The 23153-nt window shown below is 41.9% G+C and overlaps 1 protein-coding gene across 1 annotated transcript in view; it reads left to right on the top strand.

The window, feature by feature from the left end:
* The first annotated feature begins 2383 nt into the window (after positions 1-2383).
* The window catches only part of KHDRBS2 (KH RNA binding domain containing, signal transduction associated 2), a 520521-nt gene continuing 499751 nt past the window's right edge, over positions 2384-23153 (top strand). Inside the window, exon 1 of the mRNA XM_079781604.1 lies at positions 2384-2608. Within this exon, the coding sequence (XP_079637730.1) occupies positions 2518-2608 (91 nt within the window). The 5' untranslated portion in view covers positions 2384-2517. The remainder of the gene's footprint in view (positions 2609-23153) is intronic.

Below are 23153 nucleotides of genomic sequence, written 5' to 3' on the forward strand. Positions count from 1 at the left end.
TCATGTATAAATATGATACTTTCTATTCAATAATGATCTATAGACAACTCTCAATTTATTTACATATATGTTTATACAATGTTTGCATGAATAAGTTTGCTCCGAGAATATTCACAATGTAATTGTGGTACCTGTAAAATAGTTATATGTGAAATAAGTGGAGAACATGGTAAAATAGAGTCATCTATTGAAAACACGTGGATCTGATGTTGGATAAGTGGATGTGTAGGGCACTTGGAGAGTTTTCCTTTTTCAGCCATATCTTGTTTGGAAATACATTTTCCCCGTTAAAATATATTTTAGACATTTTGATGAGAGTTTACCTGAGAAAATAAAATCCTAACTTTCTTGTTAATAACTAGGAAAATAAAAATCAGCTAGCTTATCATACTTATAATGATCTGGATATCCAGAGACATTGTATAATAAAGTCAACCCTGGGACTGTTCTCAATGGTATCTTCTTAAATGCAGCTTTAACAATGAAAAAGAGGACTATGAATGGATAATGTAATTGCTGTTGCTGGATATCATAAGAGTTACTGCATTTTTTTTAATTCATAAAACTGGGTTTGTATATGTCTTCATCAGCACCGTATGCTTTTAATCTTTTGGTATGCTGCAAAGCAAAATGTGATTACAATTACTGCACAATAATTTTTCTAATTTATATTAATTCCAAATGTTTACAATGTATTAGCTGTGGCTGTCATCTTATTCACCCTCCACTACTATAGCTACCTGTCTAAAGAAAGATTGGTAGTATTCCTACTGTGAAAAAAAACACAAAAATATCTACGAGTCACGGTTCTACAGCTTATTTCATAAACTTTTAATAGTCTTATCACACTTGTTAGCTATATATCCCCTTATCATTGGCCCCATGATAGCATACACTCAACTTCTAAATGGGATGAACAATGGCTGGTGCCAAAAGAGGTCATGTTTATATTTCTGGGTCACTGAACTTCCCTGTCTCTTTCGTTTCCATGCCTATAAAACAGATAAAGCAATACTTGCACCATGTTTTTCAGAGTGCAAACTGAGATAATGGATGTGAAGACACGTTAAAATTTTAAAACGTATGTAAAAGATAATCTCCCATCCTTAACCTTGAAAAATAAATACAGGAAAAAAAATTTGGAATCAGTAAGAGAACTTGGAAAAGTTTCAGTATATTTTATTTGTAGAAAAGTTAGTCTCCATTCTTAGGAGGGGTAGAGGCAAAAATGGAAAATGACTGTTTATGAAGAGACTGAGGGAAAATTTTAGTGACATTTGAAGCATGCATTTTCAGGCCCCGATGGTGTTACCTGGAGAGTTTCACTGTCCTTAAATAGAGGTGGGATAGATACAAAGTACCTCAGCAACAGCATCTGGTGAAAGAGGCTGTCACATCTAAAATAAGGAGAAAGGGGCAAATTAGAGCAATCCTGGTTACCTATTTTCTAGTCTCTTCCTTCTTCCACACGTCTTTCCAATTCCTTCACAAACTGTGGCTTTTTGTGTTGCTTTTTAGTTTTAAAATCCAGCCACCTCCCTGAACCCCCTCCATAGATAAGGGAATGGGGAAGGAAGGCTAGCTGGGAGAGAAATCAGAACTAAGTCAATCCCCCAAAGATTGCATGCTAGAAGCATGTTGCTGTACAACAACATCGCCCGGAGCCTCTTTATTTGTTTATCAATGAACATCCTACTGCTTCCCGGAGATGTAGGTCAGGCTCATTGAAGACAGGAGTCACCCAGCACACGCAGTCTTCGTTACGTTTCCAGACTGGGTGCGCTGCTGATTCCTGCACATTGGAGCGCATCTGAGCCACGAGAGAGGAGACACCTGTGCCTTAGGGACGCAGGGAAAGTCCCATCTACCTTCGGGAGCGACTTTCCCTAGTGCTGTTCCATCCCCCTCCGCTGCTCACTCCTCATTCCCATCCTCCCTGCCTGCCGTCTTGGCCCCGAGCTCCTCTGTTTAACGGGTGCTTTTTCCCGCTCTCCACCCTCTGGAATCTCAGCTGAAGGACCCAGAGCTCCACACAGCTGGGCCTGTCTAGTAACCAGGGAAGGCTGGAGCTGCAAGAAGAAAGCGCTTGCACCTTCTGCGCTCCCCTCCCCTCTGCAGCTGTCTCCTGCCAGTCAGGCGATCCGACGTGCGGCACGACCCAATGAGGGCCCGCGCCCTTCGCGAGGGCCCCGCCTCTCCTGGCACCAGCACCAATGAATGGTTGGCGGAGGTGGGACGCGCCCTGTTCCCGCCTCTCCAGTTAAGGCGGCTCGTGTGAGTGCGGGGGGCTCGGCGCGAGCGAGGGACGACGGAAGGGACGGGCAGGTGTGGGCGCTGGGCCGGCGCAGCCCCGACGGCCGGAGTCGCAGGTGCTCGGGGCACGGGCCGGTGAGGACGCGCGGAGATCCCCTCGCCCCGGGAGGCGGAGCCGCGCGGGAGCCAGGCGCTGCCCCGCGACCCTGCGTCCGAGAGAGCGGAACCCAGCGCTTCGCCCGTGGACTGTCCGAAGTCCGCGCTATGGAAGAGGAGAAATATTTGCCTGAGCTGATGGCAGAGAAAGATAGCCTGGATCCATCTTTTGTGCATGCATCGCGCCTTTTGGCGGAAGGTAGGACTTGTCCCCGCAGCTGGGCACAAACCATCGGCCGCCCCTCTCACCCCAAGGCTGGGTTAGGAGAGTGAAGTTGGGGAGGGACGCCTGTCTCCTTCGCAGAAACTGTTCCCCGGAAGATGCCAGCTTCAGAGCCTGTTCTCTGGGCGGGCGGCAGTGCTCCTACTCCTTTCTGTCTTAATTCAGGGGAGACCGAAGCTCCCCGATCTGATGGCAGTGGTGATGTGACCTGTTAGGATCATTGATGGAGAAACCATAAAGTGTGTCGCGGTTCACAGGGGGATTTCCACTTCGCAGAGGGAAGGTGAATCAGTTTGGAAGTAAATAGTGACCAATGTAGTGTTCTAAGAGCTTCTTGCTGCGTATCAGCATTTTTTTTTTCTTCCCTTTCCTGCATTTGGGAAGTGATGTGATACCCTTTAGTCTAATTACAGTCTTTCCTATGAAAAGTCCTGGAATTAACCCAGATTAAACTATGCACGTACGATGCATGTTCTTCTATGTTTGTGAATGTGGCAGAGGCTAAAGTGGTTTATCAATTTATTTGAAGTGTGATAATTGGTTTACTCTGCAAGTTACCGGTCTCTGGGAACACTTCACAATTGATCAACTGTTTCACCAAGTGTGCATTTTCTTTTGTGTACCTCTAATGCTAAAGGAGATTTCATTCCCAGAGGAACATACATGTCTTGCCTTTTGCGTGGCTTTGAAAGGTTGTTTCAACACACACACACACACACACACACACACACACAAACACACACACGCCACACACAAACTTCATGAGAGGAATATTAATCAAATTACTCCATTTATCTTGATATAATGCCATCTAACTGATAAAGATACAGTATCTGTAGTAATCTACACAAGCCTTTTTAAAAACAACTTTAGATTTTTTTTTGATGAGTGCTTCATTAATAATGAATTGCTTCATTATTAAACTGACTACAGTGCAGTTCTGTAGCTGAGGTTTTTATGGACTTACCTATAGCCAAACTAAAAGTGACAACTTCCTCTTCCTCAGCCCTTCAGCATTAAAAGAACTGTTTTCCTTTTTGAGACTTAGTTGTACATGGCAGCAAATACTCTGATCCTCCATGTGTGATTTAAATAGACATTAGGTTTATTTAAATATTTTAATAATAGATTATTTTTTATAATTTTACTCCATTATTTTTTATAGTTTTACTCCATGTTTGCATACTAAACAATTAAAAAAAGATTTATAATCAAAACATTGAACTTGTGAAACAACTAAACTGTTTTTTAAGAAACAAGTTGGTTTTGTAGAGGATTTGGGAAGGTAAAATACAATTATGCTTACTACTCTCTTGGTTACCGAATTTAAAAAAAAAAGAAGAAATTAAAGTTGAAAAGTAAAGTCAATTAAAAAAACCCTCTCTATTGAAAAACAAAGTAATACATAAAATAAAGAGTATTGAAAATTAATGAGTTATTAAATGCTTAGGATTGTTCAAAACAATTAAAAATGAAGCTAAGCTTTCAAAATTGTTTACTTTAATATCTTTTCCAGAAGTGTCTTTAGCTGATAATGTCTTTACAGTGAAAATAAAAAACATCAACAACAAATAAAAAGTGATCATTTTCTCTGAACTGCTCTTTGGGACAGCAGGATCAATGATTAATCCATCTTTCACTAATGAGAGTTAGTGTACTTTTGAAAACTGCCAAGCTAAAGGAATGCATGGGAGAAACCCTTAAAAGAGTACAAAGTCTTCTGTGGTTGGTGAAACAGTCACAGAAATCTATGCATCTGGTTCCTTAACATTTTATCTTACCCAGGAACTTGATTTCTTGATACTTAGGAACCTGTTCAGATGTTCCTTGTAATTTAATTTTTTCCCAGTAGGGGGAAGTATGCGCTGCTTTTGTAAAGCCTTAAGCTCCTAAATAGAGAGGAAAGCATCTAAGAAACAAAGAGAGCTGTCCAAATTTCACAGAATCATAATGAGGAAAAGAGAATGAAATAGATTATGATAATAATATTGGAATTTATAAAGAGATGTGCAAAAAGATGCACAAGGTATAAATTAATTTTCTAATTGTGTTTTTTTTCTGGGCTTATTAAAAAGTATAAGGTGAGTGTGCTTTGGAATCTTTAATAAATCTTAATGTACATTTTACATTATAGATCTTTCATTATCATTTCAAAGGCCGTTTGCCAAGATTTCCAGGTTTCTGTTCAGATCTCTAGAGGAGAGTATTGTTGAGATGATTTTATTTCTCATACCTGGAAATGCACTGATTGAAAGCAGTGGCTATAAATAAACCTGACATAGATATTCATTTGGAAGGAAGGTGCACACTGAAGTACATTTCAGTCAGTACTGTGCAGACAGTCTCAAGACTGAGTGAGTAATAAAAATGATCCAGATGATTCACTTCGGAATGATTTTTTCCGGAAACTCATATCTATAAGGGTAGTGATATGAACCAATGAGCTTTCATAATGGTTTACTTTGCTGTTTTGATTGGTGATGGATGCAAATTAGTGCTCAATATTGACTGCTTTGTTTAGAATTGAAGGCCATGGGTTTTAAAGTACTAGTAATAGTTTCTTAGTTCTTTTGTCATTTTTGTTGTGTGTGTTTTTTTATTTCACTTGTTTCTGCTGGCTGTTTTCAGTAGGAATGATCCAGAGAAAGCTAATGGAAGAGCCTAAACATTTTATGTATTTAACTGTTACTTAGAAAATACCTGGAATAATATGGTTCAAAGAGTATTTATAATATGTTTGATTAATTAAAATAATTATTTTCCTGTGATTATAATATTGTTTAATTATCCATTTGTTATGGAAGGTGCTTTTGAATATGACAAAACAGCAAACTCAGCATGATCCTTAAAGTTGCACTCAGCCTCTGAATTTGCTTGCCAGATGAAATTAGATGAGGTTATTTATATCTACTACTTCTGGGAAGTGCACTAAACTGTGAATTCAGATACCTGGATTTTAATTCCACTTTTGCCTAAAATGATTCTTGATAAGTAAGTTTCCCTTCCCTGGGCCTAGTTTCCTTGTCTCTCAAATTAAGGAGTTGGACTAGATGATCTACATGTATCTTTGTAATTCTAGTTAAGTCTGGGTCTACTGCTGATACAGAGGAATGGTGTTTGTGTATTCAGAACACCAAAATCAATGGCTGAACATTTTTGAGACATTTTTTTTATTCCTTCCTAGTTTAATAATTAATAATACATTTATTGTACTATAATGTAATTTGATGCATATACATTATTTTGGCACTGGGGACAGATTTATGTTCTTAAGTCTATTGAACTGTTATGAAGACTTGGGGCTAAAAATGTATATTCATGGAAATATTCTTGTTTGCAGTCAAGCATGACTATCTGCTGGCAGACATAGATCTGTTCAGATTCATAGATCCCATTATAGTGATCCCATACCTTCAGGAGGATTAATAAATTCTTATCAAATTGAGATTGTTTTTGGGTCCTCTGATTGGCATGACTTCTTAACCTGAATTCTTCATCATTGTTTTTTACTCAAGTATTGCCAAATATCCCAACAGTTCAAATGTGTGTGTGTGTGTGTGTGTGTGTGTGTGTGTGTGTGTGTTTATTGCTTTTGTTTTTGGTTTTTTAAACTCTAGGTGCTATTTTCAAATTTTGGTGAAAAGCTTGGCTGTCCATCTAGGATTGGACTCCAAGCTGCCGATATAGCTTTTAAAACCACACAAGAAATGGGGATTAACATTTATTTCAAATACTTATTTGTAGTGATTTATCTATATTTAGATTCTCAATAAAGATCATTTTTAATTTAGATTGTGTTTATTAAAATATTTTTCATAAAGCATGGTGAGTTCTTAGGTGGAGGTATTGGTATCATGTCTAAAATCAGCTTCTGATAAGAATTGGTATTCATGTGTCATTTCCTTTGATTAATGTAATGTCTATTTTCTTTCTCTCCATATATTTGGGATCATCTTACTTATGTTTCTTAGAGAAAAACAAATTGGCAGAAGAGCTAAATTCAAGGTTTAACTTTGACCTGCAATTAAAAAACATTTACAATATTGTAAAAGAGTCTGATTAAACAAACAATACACTCGGGATAGGGTGGTGGGTGACACTTCTGCCAACTGTAAAATTCCCTCCCTGACTCTCAATTACTCCATCTGCAAAACAGGAAAAGTAACAGCTATCAGGCCTCGTTCTTTACAGGTCAAAAATGCTGTTTCTGACAATGTAGGTGGTATTTCATACAAGTATAAATAGGACATTTTGTTCAAATATAACAAAAGCATAAGCAGAAATTATACAGATGTAACATGATGCTTTCAAGATTTTTCTTCACATGTTAATGACATCATGGACTGGATCTCAGCTTGAAGTTTGATTTTGTAAGAAACTAAACACTGCCTTATTTTTTACTTACTTCTGAGTGAAATTTGAACTCATAAATCAAACTATGAAATAAATAACCTTATGAAAAAAATGACTCTAATGAAGGTTTTAAAATATCATGTTCCCTTAGTCAATGGTTACTTGTCAGTATTTTACTTGGGCTTGATTAACTCTGGTCCTGTGTCTTAAAGGTTAATTCCAAATCTCCTGGGGCCTCTTTCTAAACCCATATATCCTTCTTTCTGGGAAGCTGATTTCATCCTCTCTTTTCTTGGGGGAAGTGGATGTACATTTTCTGATGCTCTTCAACCTCCTACTATCTAAAAAAAAATCCATACTTCTTCCTATTGTCTTTCATTCTCAGACGATGAACTCTTTCTTTTTTGTTCAAGGCGGATTTGTTCACCCGGATCCTTAACCCCGATGCTCATCATCTCCGCCAGACTTGTTCTATAGTTATATACTTTCTCCAGTATCTCTAACTTATTCCTCTCTCTACTCTTTCCTTGTAGCAGACTGTAAACATGATCCAATCTGAATCACTTTTAAAAAGTAGAATTCTTTTTTCACTTGCCAAAAGTAATAAAAGTAATCTTTCTTGACATTTATCTTCCTTCATTTTCTTGAACTTTTCAATAAGTCTATACTAAGCTGCCTCACTTTTCAGTTTACCTCTTCAAAACTCACCATAAAACCCGTGTTCCTAGTGACAGAATCATCTCTTAATTGCCAAATCCAATAAAATGTTTCTGACCTCTCATCGGGTCTCTTGGCTGCATTTTCCACTGTTGACCTTTTTCCAATTTTTTTGGGTGGCTTTTCCTCTGGCTTCCAAGCATTGCAGCACTATTGGTTTTACTCTTCTCTATTTCTTATCCTTACCATCCTCCATCCCTCTTCTCCCTGCCTGAACACATACTATGCTATCAGAGTGATTCATTCAAAATCAAAGTGTGACCATGCCACACTCTTTAATACGATTCTCTTTTAGCAGGTCACCTCTGACCCAATGCCAGCAGAGGGAGAGGGGGCACCAACCTGATACTTCCAGGTGGAGGTGAAAGCTCAGTCTCTCCACCAGGTATCCAGTGACACCGCTCTGGCAAGGAAGGGGAGGAGCACATTGTTCTCCTTCCCTAGTGTCCTCTGGAGGAATGGGAGACCTCATTCCTGCTGCAACATGTTGAAAGTTCCAGCAGGAATGAGACTTTTAGGGGGTTATTTCATTAACCCCCTACTTCAGAGGGAGAAGGGTGGAAATCCAGGATCTCCATGTGGCCCCGTTGATACTCTAGGAGGCCTCCTTATTGTGGGTGGAATTAAAATCCCTATTCCCCATTCAATCTTCTTTAATTCGGAGGAGACAGAAGGAAGCTAGGTAATAGGGGTGAGACCACCGGAAAGGAAGTAGAACTGGGAACCCAACTAATTGGAGTTACTAGGGCATTCCAACTGGGCGGGGAAGGCAGGGCATTCACAAGGGAGGCATGGACTTTAAAACGTATGGATATCGCTAAGACTGGCAGTGTGCGGATAACCAGTCACAAGACAGTAAGGTGTATAAACCAATCCAAAGGATATTGCTAAGGCAGAATTCTTTGAAAAGGCCTATTAGGAGTTAGCAAGACTACCCACCCCCTAAATTAAAAGGCACACACTTCCTCTCTCTCTCTCTCTCTCTCTCTCTCTCTCTCTCTCTCTCTCTCTCTCTCTCTCCTCTCTTCTCCCTGGCACTCAAGGGTTCCTGACATTCCCTCCTGTGATGGGGGAGCACATTCTTGCTTCTACATGGCTTATGGCCATATGGGCCTCCACCCTTGGGCTATTAGACTTTAATTAGCTTGGACACTAAACTACTCCTGATTGTAACATGGAAAGGAAGCTTTGGACACTGGCCTGCTCTTGGAACCCCAGCTACACCTTTGCCAGGGCTGGCTGCTCCCGATAAACTTTGCTCCTGTTCATTGTTTTTGTCTGTGACTTCATTCTTTGATTTTCGCAAGACAAGAACTGGGACTCAACACCCACTCTTTTTGGTATCAATTCCACCCAGAGGGCAAAAGGGTGCCTCTTAACAGCTGGGTCAGATTGGAAGTCTGGGCTCCCTGCTTACCCTTTCTTGACAGGGGTGAGCATGAGACACCTTTTGTTTCTTTTTATTTTTTTCCATTGTTGTTTAGCTGGAGCAGGATGCTTGTTGCTAAATGTTTTCTGTTTTTCTAGGTTGCCCTTTTTCTAGTCCTTTGGCCAGAGAGAGCAGGCTTTTCCTAAGGCTTTTGTTTATCTCTTTTGTCTGTTTCTATTGATGTTTATGGATTGCCAGCTTTCCCATACCTACTTTGGCATATGTGAGATACAAGAAAAACTCGGGTAAAACATTGCCTTGCTGTGCCCTGGTCTTGTGGAACCCAGTTAGTTTGCCTTTTGTCTTTCCAGTCTATGGTTTATTGATATGTAATACCCCATCTCCATTTATTTGTGTGTCTTTATTTGTGGGCCTTGATTTATTTCTTTATGACATTTTCTTGTGAATGTATGCTAGGCCTAGTACATTAATATTTCATTAGCAATTTATATAAGAATGAGCATAACTAGGATAAATCCATGTGAATAATGGGCACCTATTATTCGCTTTATTTATCCAATTTCAAAGAGACTTTGTGACACGGTACCTGAGAGTGGGAACAAAGTGAGGTCTGATCATTATTTCTGGTTTCTGTTGAAGTATACAGTCTAGATTGAAGCTCTTTGTTCCCACAGGAGCTGTAAAAGGGAAGAAAGTTTTAAGACACGCTTGGAAATAAGTCTACAGTGTCACCAGCTTTCTTATGCCCTTATTTGTTTGAACATCTGATTTTATCTTTTTTGGTCTGAATATATATTATGAGAAATGTATTTTAATTGGCATATTCTGCTACCAGTTTGTTTTTTAAAGCTATAGCAATGTAAGATTTAATATATTCATAGATTGAAATGTGTTCCTTTTGCTTACATGGTGAATTTTAATAAAATAAGGATGATGTGGAAATAGATTTAAAAAATGACTACTAGGTAATAGTTGATTTCCCAAATTAATCTTAGCAAATATCCTTATTGTTTCACTTTTTTTTCTCAAACGGAGATTCCTGAAATGATCAATGTATTATTTGTCAAAAACTTGAGAACTCACCACCAAGCATCCTTTGCTCAATCATTATTAACTATCATGGGAAAGAAGTCATTTGTAGCATATTCACCATTGCTTACCTTTGCCTCATGAACATGACTTTCAAAAAGATTTTGTTGTAGAGAGAGATAATAAACAATTAAGAACCCCTGAATGACATTTTTAGGCCATTTACTATAGCTACCCTTACAGTATAGCTATAGTTTGGGGGAGAAATATCGATGGACTTGGACTCTGCTATATTTGACTATAACATACATGCCCTTGAATGTGTATTGGTAACACCTGTCTGAAATATGTGCTTTTGGTATATGAAGAAGTATCATATGTTTAATTTATTAGTTTTTAAATTGTCTGGGTAATTCAACAGTATGCCTAAGGTATAAATAACAGGGGTTGGGAAGATCTGCTGGATTTTATATACTGATGATTTCCTGGGAATTTAGACGAGGTCATGACTCATGTTGATCATGATAATTATAGATTCGTCATCATCATTATCATCATCATCATCATTATCATCTTCACTAGAGGCCTGGTGCATGAAAATTCATGCACTGAAGGGGGTCCCTCAGCCTGGCCTTCCTCCTCTTACAGTCCGGGAGCCCTCAGGGGCGCGGGGGGGGGGCGACCTGGTGAACAGGGGAAGGCGACACCATCACATCTCTGCTGCTGCCACTGCCGGCAGTGCAAGCCTCGGCCAGCCCTGGTTACCTGAGCCTCGGGTGGCCCGGGGCAGCTGGGCAGCTGCCATCCAAGGCTTGCCTGTGCCTCGGGCTGGCCCTGAGTGGCTGGGGGGCTGAGGGAACTGGGGGACTCTAGAGGCAGGCGCGCGGAGTGGCCAGGCCTGCCTGGGGGGGGTCCAGCCTTGCCGTGTGCCTGCTGCCCTGACGGGGCTGAGGGGATTGGGTGCCGCCATCTTTGAGGGCATGGCAGTCAGTTAGCATATGCCCTCCTTATTGGCTGTGGGTGCCGCCATCTTTGAGTGCGGGGAAGCAATTAGCATATTCCTTCCTTATTGGCTGTGGGCGCCACCATCTTTGAGGGTGGGGCAGTCAATTACATATTCCCTCCTTATTGGCTGTGGGTGCTGCCATCTTTGCGATGGTGTGAGGGTCAGTTAGCATATTCCCTCTTTATTAGATAGGATTGCTATTCACATTAAGGGGGAGATTACTCTTTATCAGATACTGTACTAACATGCTTTGCATGCATTACCACACTTAACTCACCCACCAATGAGATAGTTATTAGCATTAACTGTTTTTTGACAAATGAGAAAATTAAGAATTGGAGACATTAATTTATTACAAGTCACAAAGCAAATGAATTATAAAGCTGAAACCTCGCTTTCTTACCCAGAGGCCATAGGTAACCATTACACCATACTGTTCCTGCGGGGGAGACACAACTTGAATCAGGCTTAGAAGGAAGCCTAGATATTAATGTGAAGTATGTCTAGGAGGTCAACATGGTTGTTGTCCTTACTTTCTGAAATATGTTCCTAATGCAAGTATTGGATACATTATTACACAGTACTGTTAAATAATTATAGTACGTATGTAAAAGGCAAGTGCATTTATAAATAGGAAAATTGATACAAGTGCAGAATTGTGTTAAGGATTATCGAGGCAGCTTAACTTTTCTGTATGTCTTATATTGACTGTTGTTTCTAAAGAAGTTTGGTGATTCCAGGTGTGTTGTTTTGTGTTTTTTTGTTTTGTTTTGCTTATCCAAAAAGGGATTGGAGAACTTCGTGTGATTTACTAAGGTATTTTTCTTCTCATGTGTTTTAGAGAACTGCTTTCATTTGCCTGATGCTTTTAGGAAGGAAGAACAACTATGAGTCTCTTTCTTGTGTCTTGAGGCAAAGTTGGTTTTGTTTAAAATTTGGAAGTGAGCAGATTAACTTATTGTCAGAAATCAAGAACTCAGAAACATGGCTTAGTTTAGATGTCATCTACAGGTTTTTGTGGTTTTAGGATTCAGTAACTTCCAAACAGATTAGTTGGTATTAGTATATTGTTATCATAAATGGCACAGATGATGCCCATTTCCTTTAAAAAATTAAAATTTTACTTTCCTAATAGAAAAGCTGAACGAGTGTGTTTTCTCTGGAGTGTAGATATATTTTGCAAGTTCATAGAATTGTATGACAGAAAATGATGTGTCCTGACTACAGCTCAGGAGAGGGAGCCTCTAGGACAGAAATTCAGTAAAGAGGATGAAGGGGGAAAAAATTGTTAATTTTGAGAAGAAAGGGATGACTAAAGTAATAGCTACTTTCATTGAACATGCATTCTGACTGAGGTCCTTATATATAAAAGGCAGCTAATGTATCTATTTTATTGGGAAAAATAAAGAAGTAGACTACAGGGTAGCACAATCAATTCAGATTTCTTATTTTTTTTAAATATTCCCCCATTGTTTGTATTATTTATTTATTTTCCATCACCATTTATTAATTCCCTCTATGCCTTCTTTCACCTCCATTTACCCCTCAAGTTAAATGTTAGGTAAATGTCCAATTATAATGTGAAGGAGTGTCAAAAAGCAACCATTAAACATAGAAACATTTGAAGATATTGAAGAATATTACTTGTTTAAGGAAATACCAAGATCTTGCTTTGAAAAAAACTTTTAGAAGAGTTAAATATCTGTTACCACAGAGTCTATTGTTTCCTTTAAAATAATTTTATCCAGGGAATTTAAGAAATTTGTTTGTTTAGAAAATTGATTTATATGCAGCAATACACTCATTGTATAATAGAAGACAGGAGATGGCTGGTTACATAATATAATACATTTCTTATTATATGTTTAGGCATGTACATATTATAAATGGAGAAATTTCAATGATTGTTATTTTGAATTACAGAGCCTTCATGTCTTAGGAAGGACTTAGGTTTTTCTTTTTGGAAGGCAAAAACTAGAGCTATCTTTTTATCCATCCAAGTTCTGATGGAAGAGGGGACCTTTAAGGAATTGTGTGAAGATGAAAGAGCATTTGGTGTGCTGAGGGCAGATGGCATTTTATTAAATGACTAGAGGCCCGGTGCATGAAAATTCATGCACTGGAGAGGGGATCCCTGAGACTGGCCTGCCCCCTCTCACAGTCCGGGAGGCCTCAGGTGCTGGAGGTGACCCAGCGATCAGGGGAAGGTGACACCCCCATCACACCTCTGCTGCTGCCACTGCCGGCAGTGCAAGCTTTGGCCGGCCCTGGTTATCTGAGCCTCAGTCGGCTCTGTGCGGATGGGCAGCCACCATCCGAGGCTTGCCTGTGCCTCGGGCAGGCCCTAGGCAGCTGGGCAGCCGCCATCCAAGGCTTGCCTGAGTCTCGGGGCGGCCCTAGGCAGCTGCTGAGCTGAGGGCTGGTCCAGCCGCACCGTGCTCCTGCAACACCCCTGCTGGGCTGAAAGGACTGTGGGACTCTGGCAGGGATGAGGGGACTGGGCGCCACCATCTTGTGGCTATGGGCACTGCCATCTTTGTGATGGTGTGATGGTCAATTTGCATATTCTCTCTTTATTAGATAGGATAGTGTTTTGGAATGGACTTCAGAACGATAGATGGCTATGCATTAAGCTAGTATTCTGAAATTAGAGAAGATTGGAAATTATATCATACCCATATAAGGAAAATCTGGTAGAATAAAGCAGTATGATAATGAAAAGCCATTTAATGAAATTATATGAAATGGTAACTATTTGGAATGAGCCAAATGTTTTCTATTTGAGAAAATGCGTAGAGTGTGTGTGTATGCGTTCATGTGTGTTTATTTATAAAGTATATGCTAGATAGGTAGTCAATGAGAAGTAGTACAGAGTTGGTCTAGTTGGATCTTAATATCTGTGACTGAGTTCTGTTTTGGTTGAGGAGGAGAAAGGAGTTAAAATTAAGTAAATAATTTTCATAGGATCTGAAAAATGCAATGAATAGGAGAATTGATGATTTTTAGGAGTCCCAGGAAGGGCCCCTAAAAACATCTACAGAGATCATGGAAAGCTTCAATTGGAAGGGGCATGTTGGTTGAGATCTAACAAATAAGTGGGATACGGCCAAGATTCAGTGAAGAAGGGGCTATAATTAAGGAGAATTATACATGGCTACAGCAAACAACATCTCTAGACTCTGAAAAGAAAAAGAATATTTATTTAAATAGGTTGGAGTTCAGTTTTATATTGTGATTTATAATAAGAAATATATATTTTTGTCTTCTTCCCTGGTCCCTGCACTGAGCACCTAAAACCCTTGTAATTTCCTAAGTGCTGAGAGCTGTAAGGTGTCCTTTTTATGTTAATGAGGTAGCTTTTGTACCCCACCTAAGGATGGAGCCTGTAACTTTCAGTCCTACTTCCCTAACTTCCAGGAAGGTGAGAGGGGCTAGAGGTTGAATCAACTGCCAAATGGCCAAATGATTTAATTATTCATGCCTATTAGTGAAGAACTTTATAAAAACCCAAAAGAACTGGGTTCAGAAATCTTCCCATTGGTGGAACACATGAAGATTTAAAAGCTCGATCATGGAAACTCTGTGCCCTTCCTTACAGCAGCCCCTCAATGCATCTCTTTCATCTATGTGCTCCTGGCATACATCCTTTGTAATAAACTGGTAATCTAATAAGTAAGATGTTTCTATGAGTTATGTGAGCTGCTCTAGCAAATTAATGAAACCCTAAGAGGAGGTCATGGAACCTCTGGTTTATAGTCAGTTGGTTAGGAGTACTGGTAACAACCTGGAATTGCAGCTGGCCTCTCAAGTGCAAAGCAAGCATTGTTGGAGTCCCCAATTTATAGCTGGTCAGTCAGAAGCACAGATGTCCACTTTGCTTGCAACAGGCTTATAAAGTGGGGCATGGGGCAGGCTTGTAGGACTGAATCCTTAACCTGAGGAGGCTTATGCTATCTCTGGGTAGATAGTACCAGAATTCAGTTGATTTCTTGGACATCCTGCTGGTGTCTGAGAATTGCTTGGTATTGTTTGGGACTCTCCCCAACCCCCCTCCCACCACAAATACACACACACACACACACACACACACACACACACACACACACACCATGTTGGAATTTGGTCTAGGAAGCCAAAAGATTAAGTGTGTTTGAAAGATGCAGCAAAATAGCAAGCATCAAGAATGAGTGGGTCTACAGAGAATGGTAGATGCTTATCACACTTATCTTGTCAACTGTGCGAGAAAGTTTGCACTTTATGACAAAAGCAATGGTAAATCATTTAAAGGTTTTAAAAGGGGCCAATTGTGACATCAGCATTTCATTTAAAGCATAATGTGGCTGCACTGTTGGGGAAGGATTTGACAGATACTAAGACATGGGCAGAGCATCAGATAGCTTGCGATCCAGGAGAGAATTTATGGTGACATGAATTCAAATAATGAGAATACAGATGGGACGAAGAAGACAGAGCTAATAGAAATTTAGCAAGTGAAACATAAGGAATCATACTGAATAGAGAGGATGAAAAATAAAAGGGTAGTGAAGGCTATTGTCTAGGATGCTCTTAGTAATTGGTTTAATGGTGGTATCAGTTATTGAGACAAGAATTAACAGGAGGTTAATGCTGAGTTCAGTTGGATATGCATTGAAAGGCTTGTGGGGTGTTGAGGTAAAAAGGCTGGTGGAGAGCTGGGCCTGGAAAAAGGTCTGGCTGCAGGCAGTGGTTTAGGTTTCATTAGCATGTAGGTGACATTTGACCTTAGGAGAAGAAGAGTTGACTCAGGGAGAGCATGTAGAGAGCAATAGGAAGGAGATTTAGGATAAAACCCTGAGGAACATCAGCATTTAAGGGGAAGACAGAAGAAAAGTCATCTACAAAGCCGAACAGTTTCTTAGAATGTAGGTAGGAAAAATGAAATGTGTCCAGTGTCAAGTAAATAGAATATTTGAAAAATGAAGGATTTGGTTAATATTTTCAGGTCCTGTAGATAGGACAAGCGAGACACAGATTTAAAATGTCTAATGGATTTGGTAACAAAGAACAAATTCAGAGCGGAGTTAGATGAAATTCCAAGTCCATTGCATGTACCTACTCTTTTCTTTGACAGTTCTTATTGATTTGTTGGCACATGTGACTTTGTTGACCACTGCCCACTTTAAATTAGGACACTGTTAGTTCTAAACTAACAAGATAGTGACTGCCACCTTCTTGATACACTTCCTCCTGAAATTTGTGATGCTACAATCAATATAGAAATTTACCTTCTTTATTCTGGTCTGTGAAACTATGATCAAAAGTGAGCATGAGACCAGCACCTGAATCTGTTGTATGCTTGGATCCTTAAAGTTTATAGTATAACCACTTATCCATACTGAATAACAATATTATGTGAAAAGATATATGCATTATCTTTCATAGGTTTGTTTCAAAGCTGGAGAAGATATTGACTTTATTGGACCTGAAAGAAAACACGTGCTTCTGCAAAATTTTGATTATATATATTTTAAGGTTATTATCACTATTTTATGAAACATTTGTGTGTGTGTGTGTGTGTGTGTGTGTGTGTGTGTGTGTGTGTACTGTGGTATTTCTTATTCTGTATTGTAGTAAAAAAAAAAAGTTTCAGAGTTACTGTTATAGTAGAAACAATATGGTAGGTATAGTGAAAATACCAGTGTTTGAAACCCAGATCTGCTACTTGGCTGCTTTGTGATGTGGGCAAATTTCTAAATCTCTTTGAGTCTTTTGTTCTTATCTATGAAACTAGAGTTCCAGTGCACAAAATTTGTGCATGACGGGGAGGGGTCCCCTCAGCCCAGCCTGCACCCTCTCCAATCCGAGACCCCTCAGGATTAGGCCTAAACCAGTAGTCAGACATCCCTCTCACAATCCTGGACTGCTGGCTCCTAATCGCTCACCTGCCTGCCTGGTCGCCCCTAACTGCCCCCCCACTGGCCTGGTTGCCTCTTACTAACCCCCCCACTGGCCTGGTTACCCCCAACTGCCCCCCTCTGCTGGCCTGGTCACCCCTAACTGCCCACCCCTGCTGGCCTAGTTACCCCTCACTGCCCCCCTTGCCAGCCTAATCACCCCCAACTGCCCACCTACTGACATGGTCATCCCAAACTGCACCCCCTTGCTGGCCTAGTTGCCCCTGACTGCCCCACCACCAGCCTGGTCACCTCTTACTGCCACCCCTGCCAGCCTGGTTGCCCCTAACTGCCCCCCTCCCCCCCCCCCCCGCTGGTCTGGTTGCCCCCAATTGCCTCCCCTGCCGACCTGGTTGCCCCTCACGCCCCCTCCCCCCCCCCCCCCCGTCGACCTGGTCACCCCACGCAGCCTGCTGTTCAGTCGTTTGGTGGTCCCTCACTAACCCCCCTGCTGGCCTGGTAGTAGGCAGCCATCTTGTGAGGGTGTGACAGTCAATTTGCATATTACCTCTTTATTATATAGAATATGACCTTGTCAAGTGTTTCATAGATCAATCAAGCATCTCATGAGCCTCACTGCTAGTGTATGTGCAGTATTTATGGCAGAAATCAATGAAGAGCCTTTCCTTTACTCCACTTTGTCTGGTTTTCTTACTTTAACAAAAAAATATCCCTGTTTGGGTAGCTTAGGTTGGTTAGAGCATTGTCCCGATATGTCAAGGTTGTGGGTTCAATCCCAGGTCAGGGCACATGCAAGTATCAACCAATTAATGTATAAATAAGTAGAACAACAAATAGATGCTTCTCTCTCCCTTCCTCTCTCTCTAAAATAAATTAATAAAAAATAAATAAAAAATAGAGGCAAATTTTGTGAAGAATGAAGTGCAGCTTTTAGGTATACAATTTGATGAGTTTTGATAGTTGAATATTCTTGCATAAGCACTGCTCTTGGCAAGATAGAGAACATTTCCATCAGCTCAGACTTTCCTTATAACCTCTTCCCATTAATCTGTATTTCCTTTGGCAACTGCTGTTCTGATTTCTACCATAGATCACTTTACTGTTCTTCAACATTATATAAATGAAATAATTCACTATATACGCTTTCTTATTTTTAAGTTCAATATATTTTTGAAAGTCACTCATGTTGCATTTATCAAGAGTTCATTATTGTGTTTCATGCTGAGTAGTGTTCCATTATATAAATATGTCACAATTTGTTTATCTAACTTCTTGTGGTTGGACATCTCAGCTGTTTTCAGTGTTAGCTTATCTATCCTATATAATAAAAGGCCAATATGCAAATCGACTTAATGGCAGAACGACCGGTTGCTATGACATACACTGACCACCAGGGGGCAGATGCTCAACGCAGGAGCTGTCTCCTGGTGATCAGTGTGCTCCCACACAGGAGCACCACTCAGCCAGAAGCCCTGAGCTGGGCTCATGGCTGCTGAGTGCAGTGGCAGTGGCGGGAGCCTCTCCCGCCTCCAAGGCAGCTCTAAGGATGTCCAACTGCAGCTTAGGCCTGCTCCGTATGGAGAGCGGGCCTAAGCCATCAGCCTGACATCCCCACAGGGCTCCCAGACTGCTAAAGGGTACAGGCTGGGCTGAGGTACCCCCCCTCCATCTGAGTGCATGAATGTTGTGCACTGAGCCTCTAGTATATATAAATGCCTAAGTGACTGCTGGACCGCTCGACCGATAGCAATGATGCGCACTGACCACCAGGGACAGATGCTCAATGCAGGAGCTGCCCGTGGTGGTCAGTGCACTCCCACAGTGGGAGCACTTCTCAGCTGACCAATGGTGCCAGATGCTGGGCTCATGGCTGGTAAGCATCTCCCGTGGACACTCCCCCGGTGCGCCCTTCCCCCACCTGGACTGGGACCGGGACCAGCATTGGGACTAACTGGGCATGAGCCCACAGCTGCTTCTTGGTCATGGGCATGCCGGTATCATCCTAGGACGGCACATGGAGACCACAGCAGAGTGTCAGCGAACCCACCGAGTGGTGGCAGTGGCAGGCACAGTGGGGCCGGGATGAGCAGGATCGGCAGGGTGCCAGGCCCGGGCTTGGGGTCCTTCCCTGGCTGCCTGCTGCTTTGTGCACTATTACATCCCTCTGGGGATGTAGGACTGCTGGTTTCGGCTGATCCCCGCAGGCCAGGACTCTAGTTACAAATAAGCTGCTATGAACTTTCATGTACAATTTTTTTTTTGCACATGTATACTCTTTACTTGGAGTGAAAATGGTGGGTTTTCGAGTGTGTACAAATGGTTAACCTTTTATTACATGGGATTGTCAAATAGTTTTCTAAAGTAGGTGTGCTAGTTTACTCTCTCACCAATGATATGAAAACTCTGGTATGTCCCCTTCCTTGGCAACATTTGAAATTCTCAGTCTTTTTAACAACAGCTGTTTTAGTGATGTAAAGTGGTAGCTTACTATGTTTTTTTGGGGGGAAGATACAGCTCTCTCTGGAGAAAGAAAGACTGCCTCTTGTTTCTTTCTTTGGAAGTTCAGGCACCATAGTAGCCTTTCTTTTTTTTTTTTTTTGATTAAGGTATTACATATGTGTCCTTATCCCCCCATTGCCCTGCCCACCCACCCACCACCCTGCCTTGACACCCGAACCTCTCCATGCAGAGCTCCAGTGCACCTGGCTCACCCCCCGACCTCTCTGGCCTTCTCTGGCCGCTTCAAGCCCCGCCCTCAGTCCCTCAAGTCGCCTCGGACTGGTCCCGCCTTCTCCGGGTGACTTCCTGCTTCCGCCCCATCTCCGGAGCTGCACCCCACCGTGCGCGCAGGTCGTTACGCGTTATGGCATCCCGGCCATTAGCGTATTAGCTCTTTATTATTATGATGATATAGCTCTATGAAATTGTCTTTTTCTCACAATTTAGAATACAATCCTTGAGGAAAATATGCACACACTTTTCTTATTGTAACTGAGGAGAAGACTAGTCATCCTTGGTGGTTACTGATTCTGACAAGTATAGCATTCTACCAATAACGAAGTCAGGTATTTGCTTCTCATGAACACTAGTGGTATCTAGAAAAACCTGAGCAAGTGCACTGTCCCGAGTAGCAGAATAGGTTGTTGTATCACAAAATAGTAGGGAATGGTATACACATTAAACATTTTAATTTAAAAAGACCATAAAATTTTACGTAATAGGTTATATGCTTTTTCTATTTTTGCGAGGAAAAAAATGTTATATGGAAACAATATACAGGTTGGGGCAAAAGTTGGCTTACAGTTGTAAGTATGTGAAACACAGTGCTCATTCTTGTATTATTATTTCTTAACTAGAGGCCCAATGCACAAAATTCATGCACAGGTAGGGTCCCTAGGCCAGGCCAGCGATCAGGGGCAATCAGAGTCTCCACCACCCCGCCTTCCCTACTCCTCCTTCCCTCGTTCCCTCAGTGCCCTGCCACCACCGCTGGTCACCTGCCATGTTCCACGCTGCCCCCCTGGTGGTCAGCACACATCATAGCGAGAAATGAATTCCCGGTCTCCCAGCCAAACTCCCGAGGGGACACTTTGCATATTAGCCATATATATATGTGTATATATATATATATATATATATATATATATATATATATGGCCTGGTGCACAAAATTTGAGCACAGGAAGGGGGGTCCCCTCAGCCCAGCCTGTACCCTCTCCAATCTGAGATCCCTCAGGGGATGTCTGACTGCCGATTTAGGCCCGATCCCAGGTATCAGGCCTAAACCGGAAGTCATACATCTCTCTCACAATCCTGGACCGCTGGCTTCTAACTGCTCACTGCTTTCCTACCTGATCACCCCTAACTGCCCTCCCTGCCAGCCTGATCACCCCTAACTGCTGCTGCCTACTGGCCTGATTGCTGCTAACTGCCCCCACCCCCACTGGCCTGGTTGCCCCCAACTGTCCCCCCTGCTGGCCTGGTCACCCCCAACTGTCCTATCCCCTGTCTGCCTGGTCTCCACCAACTGCCCCCCTGCTGGCCTGGTCGCCCCACGCAGCCTGCTGTTTGGTCTTCTGTCTGGTTGTTTTGGTTGTGACAGCCCCTGGCTTTTTACATATTAGGATTATTGTATTACTAAAGGCCCTGTGCACGAAATTCATGCACTCGGTGGTGGTGGGGGTCCGTTAGCCTGGCCTGCGCCCTTTTGCAGTCTGGGAGCCCTTGGGGGATCTCCGACTGCCAGCTTAGGAGCGGGCCTAAACTGGCAGTCGGACATCCTTAGCGCTGTTGCAAAGGCAGCAGAGGCTCCCACTACCGCTGCTGTGCTCACCAGCTATGAGCCTGACTTCTGGCTGAGCGGGCTCCCCCTGTGGGAGTGCACTCACCACCAGGGGGCAGCTCCTGCATTGAGCATCTGCCCCTGGTGGTCAGTGCACATCATAGCAACTGGTCATTCTGCCGTCGGGCCGAAACTGGCTCTCTGACATCCCCCAAGGGGTCCCAGATTGCGAGAGGGCACAGGTCAGGCCAAGGGACCCCACTGGTGCACGATCAGGGCTGGGGAAGAATGCAGGCTCCAGGGTGTGTCTGGCCCATCTTGTTCAGTCCTGATTGCCTGGACCGCAGCAGCAAGCTAACCTACTGGTCAGAGCGTCTGCTCCCTGGTGGTCAGTTCACATCATAGTGACTGGTCGACTAGTCGACTGTTTGCCCCCTGGTGGTCAGGGCACGTCATAGTGAGCAGTTGAGCAGCCTTAGCATATCATTAGCATATTACGGTTTGATTGGTTGAATGGCCGACTGGATAACTGGACACTTAGCATATTAGGTTTTTATTATATAAGATTTTACATACGAACAACTGTAAACCTAGTCTTCTCTCACCCTGTATTGTACAGAATTGACAATCTTAGCCTGTATAAAATAGATATACCCAAAGATGAATAACTGAGACCTACATCTGCATCCACAGTGATAGCCCATTTATATCTCTTGATCTTTAGTGGCATATTAACTGTCAGCATGGCTATCACCCTGAAATGTGACATAAAGATTTTGAAATTGCCCAAGGGCATAAGTGACTGTTGACTTTACATTAATCCTTAGAGCACAGGTACCAAACCACTGTCATTTAGTAAACACATAGGTAGTCATCATGTCAACAGTAATAACCCCAAAGAAGATTTAACAACTATCCAAACTGACAGAATACATCAGTGCTGGTACCTGACAAGCTAATTCTTGGGGAGTGTGTTTATACAGGTAGGAAGACTGCTCCCTGAAGGAAAATGATCTGATAATGGGGTTTAGAAGTAAGGATGCAGTGGACAATTTTGTTTGCATTTGGAAAGGGGAAACACTGGACTTAGATGCCATCAAGTGAATGTAGCATTAGAGAGTACCGAAATGTGTTACCCTGGAGGTATTTAGAACCTCCTATAGATGTAAGAAAAGGAAAAATAGCTATTTTGTTTTCCTCAAAAGATATACAGTGATACTTCCTTGTCAATGGAAGTTTTGATTAGATGTCCTATGAATATCAATTTTATGTAAATTTTAAAATGTTCATAGCATTGACAATAATTCCTCATGTTACCATAACAGAGAGCTGCTTTTGAACTGTAGCTCAACACAAAATGTTAAAATGTCTCATTATATTAAACAGTAGTCCACAGAGATATTTAAATCTGTGAAGGAAAAAAATATATATATCAAAATTTAATAATATTAGAGAGTTTAAGATCCATGTAGGGTGAATAGGAGAGCAAAGGGTTCTTGATGCATCTAATGTTTACTGTTAGTTTTGACTACTCCTAATTAGAAATGAAAAAAATAAGTAGAGCTTTCTTAGATGCAATTCACCTTTAGTCCCTAATAACTGATCCTATATAATAAAAGAGTAATATGCAAATCAACCGAACGACAGAAGGACCAGTCGGCGAGGGGCGGGGCTGGCGAGCAGGTGGCACCAGGCCAGCCAAGGCGCTTGCCATCGGGCAGAGGGAGGGGACGGCGATGGGGTAGGGGCCGCGGCGGCAACCAGTGGTGGGGCAGTGGGGGCCAGTGCCATTCCCTGATCCCCCGTCCGGTCGCCTCCTACAGAGGGAGGCCACAGGCAGCAGCAGCAGT

Source organism: Cnephaeus nilssonii, assembly GCF_951640355.1.
Source record: "Cnephaeus nilssonii genome assembly, chromosome: 9".
In the NCBI taxonomy this organism is placed as follows: Eukaryota; Metazoa; Chordata; class Mammalia; order Chiroptera; family Vespertilionidae; genus Cnephaeus; species Cnephaeus nilssonii.